The sequence below is a fragment of the Mercurialis annua genome, linkage group LG7, assembly GCF_937616625.2.
Source record: "Mercurialis annua linkage group LG7, ddMerAnnu1.2, whole genome shotgun sequence".
Classification (NCBI taxonomy): domain Eukaryota; kingdom Viridiplantae; phylum Streptophyta; class Magnoliopsida; order Malpighiales; family Euphorbiaceae; genus Mercurialis; species Mercurialis annua.
In genome coordinates this window covers 48,476,652-48,485,157 of record NC_065576.1, presented here as the reverse complement: position 1 = coordinate 48,485,157, position 8,506 = coordinate 48,476,652, and the positions used below count along the sequence as shown (strand labels likewise).

The following is an 8,506-nucleotide window of genomic DNA, read 5'->3' as shown; positions in this document are numbered from 1 at the left end:
TAAATAAAAATTGGTAATATTTTTATGAATTTTTTAAAAAACATGTAAACTTGGTAAATTTTTATTTACCCTTTTTAAAACGGTCTAGGTTTCAAATGCCTGTATAAATGCGCATTAATATATAGTAACATATATACATAATTCTATTTATTATTTCTTGACCATTTCTTAACTTTTTTTGAAACTTAAAAGAGGTTTCTTGTAAGAGGATCTTAAAGTCATGATCCTTGGATGATTATTAACCTTATAATTAGAACTAAAAATTAAAAAATAAATTAAGATTGAAAATTTTAAAAGATAAGGATATAAATAAAATGAAATCGAAATGGGATAATATATTTGAATGGTTAAACCTTATTATTTTACTAGTCAGTCCAGTAATGGAGTTTGAACTTTTTGGACTTTAATTTCGGCTCTCACTTTAATCAATTGAATCAACATACAGATGCTACTTAAAATATTACGAGTTGCAACGTGTACGCCAAGAAATTCCAGGTATTTTCATCTGTGCAAAATTCTCTGTATAATATAACAATATTTGAAACTTTTGCATTATAAAATAAATATATTTGAGTCACAAATTGTGACATTGGCTCACTAGCAATTCATTATATTTTTCGGAAACTTTTACTGCCTATCAGCTTCTCGAGATTTAAGAGAATATGTAACAGCCATTGATACGAATGTAACAGCCATTGATACGAACAAATACCGACCTGATTTATAATTCATACTTGGCATTCGTGAAGGTTGTTTGCGCTTGTACGCTTTCTGGGCTAAAACGCTGACAAAGGTTGCTCTCCGCAGTCAACGTAACAGATATGTGTTCATGCCGGTTAAGTCTTGTTAACTTGGAATAAAAGTAATCACTACACCATGTATTCACTCTCTTCTGACTTGATGTGTTTCTTCTTCAGTAAGTTTGCTGTCTGTTGTAGTCAAACTACCATGAACTTCAACTTTTACCTGATGGTTATAATTGGCAATATGCCACAAGTAGTAAAAAAATGAGTAAGAGAAACTTTTTGATATTATATTAAACAAAATTATAAACATATACTGCAAGGTATCTAATCTAAAGAAAGAAGGAAAAAGTTCGGAGAAATCTCAGTGACCTATAATTTTATGGTTAATGAAAAGTAGCCTATGTTACACGAGAAATTTATCGAATCCTACATTTCACCATTTCATTTCCGTTTCTGAAAACGCTTCGTGAGAGACTAAAATTTTATATCTATAACCTATTTTCTAAACTATCTTCCGTTTCAATTTTTTACTGTTTTCACGTCAACATAGCAACTAACTAGTGTAAAGAAAGAACTTGCGACTTATGAATACATGATATGTGCAGTGCATGATACCACCTATATTTACTGAAATTTATTCAAAAAAAAAAAAACATTTTAATACACCCAAGATGCAATTTTTACCAATAGCGAAGAAACTGAGCTTCCTGTTGTGTGTTTATGTTTATGTCTCACAACACCACCATATGGATATTCAAGAAAAAGAAGACTCTAATTAGTTTTACCTTCTCACCAACCAATTAACAGAAGAACAGAACAAAAAAGTTGCAAATATCTATGCATAAAGCAAAGCAAGATTTACGAATTCAAAGTGCAGTAGAAGATTTCTGACAAAAAGGCTTCTAAAAATACGAAGGTCATGCCTGTTCAAGATCCAAGGATATACCTTTGGTTTATTTTCATAGGACCGCTCTTCATCCCTCTCAGAGGCCTCCTCAGGACTAGAAACTTCACCATTTACAATATCTTCGGTGGTGGACGAATCATGAACAGCTCTCGCGGACCTTTCATCAACTATGCCAGGAGTGGTAGGTATACTAGTTCCGTTCTCCCTCTCTGACACATTTTGTAGACTACCATTTGCTGCAGTCCCTTCAGCGTTCCTCTTCTCTTCTTCTCTTTGTTGTTTTCTTCTAGCCTCTTGCTCCTTTAGCTGTTTAAATCTGAAGAAATGGATTAATTTAGAACAAAAACAACAGCGATTGGTGGGAAATAAGGCAAATTGGTTACAGTGAAGAACCTTTCACCAGGACGCGATCCTTCTGGAGTCGAAATTTCAACTTGCACAGCCTTAGTTTCTATAGCATCTGATACGACAACAGACTTCTTCGTAGACTCTAATTCAGAGAGAGACTTCTGAACACGAAGTTGGTCTCCTTGGCTTACAGGATTTTTTGCACCCCCCAACTTTTGAAGCCATATTTGTTGTGCTGAGCTCAATATGTTATTTGTTAACCTGCAAGATATTAAGAAAGTTATAGAAAATTATAGGGAGAAAAATAATGTCGAAAACAGATTCTCTAAGAGTCTCAAAGAATATGTTGCTATAATAGAAGGCGTTGCATCATCTTACCAGTAGAGGCTTAAACCAGAGGGAACTGAAAGAGCAAAATAACCAATCATTAATGGAAGGAACTGTGTTATAGCTTGAGAACTCTTCATGTTTGGGTCATTACTCTGCAAGTGATAACATGTTTTAATAGATGAACAATAAATGAGTTATGGCACTATCATATTATAAAGGCTTATCCCCTTAAAAACCCCTCACCTTTTACCCCCAATTCGTTTTCACCCTCACATTGCAAAACCACCAAATATACCCAAATTACGACCTTTCACTTTCAATTGCACCCTCAAGCATTAAATTGATCTCTTTTCACTTCAAAAAATAGGTTTATTTTTGTTTTAAATAAACTTTTAAGTCCTATTTTAAAATATATGCTAAAATAAGTATTGATTTGAACATTTTTCAAGTGAAAAGAGGTCAATTTGATACTTGAGGGTGCAATTGAAAGTGAAAGGTCGTAATTTGGATATATTTGGTGGTTTTACAACGTGAGGGTGCAAACGAATTGGGGATAAAAGGTGGGGGGATTTTAAGGGGATAAGCCTATTATAAATACCAAAAATTACACCACTATCCAAACTTCTCAAGCGAAAAAAAAAAAGACTCAAACACCAGTTACACCACAGCCTTTAAATGATATGTCTATTTCTTCCTAAAAATGTTAGGAGTCCTTAGGATTTAGCTAGTAGGTTGGACATGTACCGTACAAATTCCTTAATACAGACAAAAGAAACATGGCAGTCAAGACACAGTGGCTTGATCGTATGTAGAGAATGTTCTGTTTTCATGTCAATGTTGACACCACTTTCTTGGATTTTATATTAAAAAGAAAAAATAAAGAGAATAAAGGAATGAAAATGTATCTTTCTTAGGTATAGTTCTCATGATAATATTAACTCGAGTCACATAGGAAAGCAGACAGCAAAAATCTTTGGACATATCACTGATGGTTGTACTACATTTACTGTGAATGAACACAGTTGGGTATTACCAGGAAATAAATTGCGTAAAAGGTGAGAATTCATGGCCTTGGGTGATGTAAGGCACATATCCCTAAATAGAGCACAACTGGAAGAATATGGTGTTTTCAACTCGGTAAATTATCTGGTGCAGCAATCAAGTAAGCTATGTAGTTTAAATGTTTACACTCAAATTCTACACTTGGAAAATTACTGACCTGTGATGATTGCATAATTTGGACGGAGACGTATTGCGAGACAACCAGCAACACAGGTAAGACAAGGTATGCAAAGGTATCAGACCATCCAAGCGGTGGATGTCCATCCTGAGGAGAAGGCAAAAAAGCAACCAAACATGAATTATATATGTCCACATAGAAAAATATCATTGGAATAAAAAGTTTAAGAGAAGGGGAAGTCTGGAAGAAAGAACCACAATTGACATAGTAGAGATATCTAAACAAAGAATTGAAAATAGAGATAACAAACAAAAAAAACAGACGATGCAAACTGCAGGACACATTGGGATAAACAAATTTGGTTACATGCAAACATCGCTGGTTCAGCTTCTCCTTATAGTTTATCGCAACATGGAGCTTGCACAATGACCATGTAATCTTTACAGATTTCATATTTCTACCATAGAGAAACAGTTCATAATCTTAACAAGGCACTCACAACGAAAGGGAAAAGCCAAGAAACGCCGCCGCCGCTTTGACGAGCAGCAATAGTAGTTGGACCAGCAAGGGAGGGTATCCAAAAGAAGCCTTCAGTAAGAAGTCCCTAGTATCAGAAACAGAGAATCATTTAGAAGGTGGAAATAAACAAATAAAAAATAATACCGTAAAGCCAAAAACAAAAGAAATTAAACATAAATGAGAAAATAACGTGAATGCTACCTCATCTGCTACATTTGAAAGGGCTCTATATAGTCCAATCCATACAGGTATTGTAGCAAGAGTGGGCAAGCAACCTAGCAAAAAAAGTTTAAAGATATAAAGGAGAGTGCAACAAGATAGAAGAGCTTAAGATCACGTGGTTCAGCAAGTATATACTTATTATATAAATTGTAGTAAATGAAAAAACTGGCATTAGCTCCCTATAAGAGAGTTTTCTGTTATGCCTAAGGTCTGTCTTTTTTGGTATAAAAGAGGAGGCAAAAGCCTAATGAGTCTTTTAGGTGGGCTCATGCCATCAAAAACTTGAAACCATCTAAAATAAGATTTTCTTACACGAACAGTTGCTTATGCAACGAAGAGAGCCAAAAATTATATGAACATAAATTATAAAAGCTTCATTTGTCTATCAAGTAACCAATATTATTATTCGCACAAATGACTAATGGAACTTGAAGAGACTCAATTCAACTCGGCAAAAGCCAAGGTGATGTCTCTGCAACTTACATCATCCATTGAAATTGAAAATGACCACGCAACAGAAATACCTGCAAACGGGTTTATGCCAGCTACTTTATATAAACGTGCTGTCTCCAGCTGAATTTTCTCCTGCCAGCGAAAACATGTATTGAACTTTGTCAATTAAATGGAACAAGCTCAAAAGCTAGAACTGCTACTAGTTTCATACCAACTCAACCTAACAAGGTATAATTCATAACTTACATCCAAAAATCAATAGAGTACTGAACTTGATTCATCTAAAATCAAGCCAAAAGGAAAAGAAAAAAAAACAATTACCTGATCTCCCGCGTAGCGTTTCTGAATAGCTTTTATCTGGGGCTGTATAGACCGCATTGCCATTCCAGATTCTACCTGTGGAAAACAAATTTTCAAAAGAAACACAAAACCTATAGAAAAGAATTCACAATTTCACTTGAATATAAACGCAAACCTGCTTCTTAGTCAAAGGAAAAGTGGCAGCTTTAACTAGAATAGTTAACAGAATAATTGCAAATCCATAAGCATATGGAACATGTAATCTAGTCAACCCACTCTCCAAAACCTGAAACAGAATTAAAAAACACAAACTCTTACAACTCATCAAGCAATAAAAACTAAAAAAATAAATTAAAATCTATGTAGCACAGACACTTTATACAACCAAACATGTCCCGTTTCAGAAACGTTAACACTTTAGACGTTTTAGACACGAAACTTCAATTTTCACAATCAACTTGCCCCTTTTCAAAAATGTTTTGGACCCTTGACGTTTTAACATTCCGGACACGTTTCAAATAAGAAACTTCAATTTTCACAAATAAAGTGTCCCGTTTCGGAAACACGAAATTTCATATACATATAAAAACTTTAAAATAACACCATTTCGCGTGTCCCAGTGTCCGTAAAATCGTTACCTTTAACACAGTTTCCATGTAATTGGCAATACCAGAAAACCAATCATTATTAGTCTGCTTAGTAGTAGTATCAATTGCATCAGAATTAGCAACAGCAGCATCAGCAATAGTGTAAAAAACACTCTCAGCTTTACTAAACAAATCTTGAATCAACCCTTCATCCGGTTCAGGAAAAAACCCAGGTTTGAACCCAAAACGAGCAACACAACCCGACCCACGAAGAAATGGCTTGTGGATAGTTGAAAAGTAACTGAATTTAGGCCTTAGAAGAAGTGGGTTAACGGTATTATTGACATTAATTCTGTTGTAAGAAGGTGAGAGGATGAGGTTTGGTAAAGAAGATGATAGAGAAGTAACCATTTCTGAATATATTTTTTCTGTTGCTGTTAAACAATAAAATTGAACAAACCCTAGAATTTGGAATTGTTCTGAGTGTTCGTTAGCGTAACAGTGTTTGCTTAATTGAGTGATTGTTGGTCCTGATTGAGTGGAAATTGGAGAAGAAACAAGAAATTGAGAGTTCTTCTGTGTTTGTGATTTGAGATAATTTGGGGGGTGGATGACGAATTTGACCTACTCTACTTTTTTTTTTATCAACTCTAAAAAAAAAACATGATTTTATTATCACGTGGCCGTTTGATAGTCTAAAACCCAAAAAGGAACAAAGGGTCATTTCAACCCCTCATGTTGGCACTAAATATTAAAAATGTCAATAGTAGGAAAATCGGATAAAACAATTTACAACTATAGCAAACCGTTTTAAAAACTTTCCTCTGACACAAAAAGAAATCGAGTTTCATAATAAGTCATAATTTACTCTACTTAATTATAATTAAATTCTAATTAACTAAATTAAAATAGACCTTTTTAGACTTTTTAATGATTAAAACAAATTAGATTAGGACCATTTTGTGGTTTTCGATTAATTATAATTAAACTCTAATTAATCTCGATTAAAACAATAATAAATATAATTAAATTATAATTAAACTTACTTATCCATAAATTTAATTAAACTCCCTTTAACTAATCCTAATTTTATATCTAGTTAAATTCACTCTCTTTTCATCCCTAACCGCCAACCGTCGGCAGCAGTTGTCTGGGTACTAACCTAGATGAAGAAGGTGGTAGATTTTTTATTTTTGATAGTGGACGACAGCAAAAAAAATAGTTGAGAGGAGGAGAAACGAGGGTTGTGAAGGAAGATTTAATAGAAAAAGTATAATAATACTTTTAATATTTTTGAAACAATTGATGTGATATTAAAACTTTTAAAATTATAAAAGAATAATTGATGATTATAATTTTTAAGTGTTAGTTTGAAGAATAAAATAAATTTAAAGAGCCTTTTTCATTTTAGTTTTTATACTAATTGGAGAGTGTGACGAGAGTGGAGAAGGACGTCGGAAGAGAGTATTTGAAACGGTTTGCCATAGTTGTAGGGTTTTTTTGTCCAATTGTTCTCCTATTAACCTTTTTAATACTTGGTGTCAATATGGGGGTTGAAATGATCCTTTGTTCCATAAAAGGAATATCCAGTCTATGATGTTTTGGACAGGAAGCTATTTGCCTAATTGTACTCTTCTGAGTCTGCTATGTCATTACTAGTTATAAAATGGTTGAAATATCAATTTATTGTGATTAATTTTAATATTAATTTTTTACTAATTAATCTCTAAAATTTGTCAATCTAAAAATACTGTTACATATTGAACTTACAATGATTATTCAAAAAAATTAGATATATTCATGTGTCTAGATATCCCGCTTAGCCGCCCATGCCTGTTCTTTTACCTAAACTTGAACAATATATTTCATCTTCAGTTCGGTTCGAGCTGAAATTCGTAAAAGTCTGAATAGGGGAAATTAGACTTTTATTTTTATATAACTGTTCATATAAACTTGAAAAAATTCGGTAGGAACCCATATTTATATAGTGTAAGGGTCGGTTTTTAATCGCAAATATAAAATCTCAAATGAAATTCGAGTTAGACTTGAACTTACATTAAAAATTACAAAATCCGGCTGGTCCAGCCAAAACCCGACCCATAAAAAGATCCATGTAGTATGTACAATTTGGAAGAGGCTCTAACTTGGGCTGCCATCTTCCACTAGGATGCTAGCTAGGCCTCTCTATAGGCTGTAGCATTTTCCAAACTTTGAACCCAATTGGGCTGCTATCTCATAGCCTAAATCGATGGGCTCTCATGTGCAAAAGACTACTAGAAAAATAGCTAAAAATAGTTCAATTTTTTTTTATCATAGGTAAAGATCAATTACTATAATTTCTAAGTTAGTATGTTCGTAGTACAATTTTTTTGGATTAACCACCGGAAATCCTCCATATTAACAATCCATGAACACATATAGGTCTCAATTAGGCCATCCAAATTAGAGTTTATAATATTAAACACGAAAAAATTACGCCGCGTATGTTTTTTTTTAAATTTTTTTTCAACATTATGACTTTTTGCTATTGCAGAAATATATTTTTTAATTTTCTTTTATAAAAAAATCATCTATCAATAATCTATTAAAAAAAATTAGAATGTATTTTTATAAACATTTAGTTGAAATAGATATTTTTGTAAAAAGCCTATTAACATCGATAATCATCCAAGATTAACAATCTTAGTTAAAGATTAGATGAGCTCAACCAAATAATTGAAGCCATTGAACTACTTTTTCCCATATGATACCATTTAATTAAGGCTTAGTAGCGTAAAAAAAATCACAAATTTTAACGTGTTTTGCAAATTTAACACAAACTTTTAATTTTGGTAAATTAATACATTAATTTTTGATTTTTTGCAATTTTAGCACCGATCAATTTTCTTTTAGAAAAATAGAGAAAAATGATGAT

At 32.8% G+C, this 8,506-nt stretch overlaps 1 protein-coding gene across 1 annotated transcript; it reads right to left on the bottom strand.

Moving 5' to 3' along the window:
* Nucleotides 1–477: 477 nt before the first annotated feature.
* Nucleotides 478–6,229, bottom strand: LOC126655912 (ALBINO3-like protein 1, chloroplastic). Its single transcript, XM_050350281.2, has 11 exons — nt 5,644–6,229; nt 5,181–5,291; nt 5,027–5,101; nt 4,777–4,837; nt 4,232–4,305; nt 4,011–4,115; nt 3,551–3,658; nt 2,380–2,483; nt 2,047–2,262; nt 1,693–1,969; nt 478–966 (listed from the first exon to the last, which is right to left on the bottom strand). Exons 1-11 carry the CDS (start codon nt 6,001–6,003, stop codon nt 883–885), a joined length of 1,575 nt encoding a protein of 524 aa, XP_050206238.1. The 5' UTR covers nt 6,004–6,229; the 3' UTR covers nt 478–882.
* Between the last annotated feature and the right edge of the window lie 2,277 nt (nt 6,230–8,506).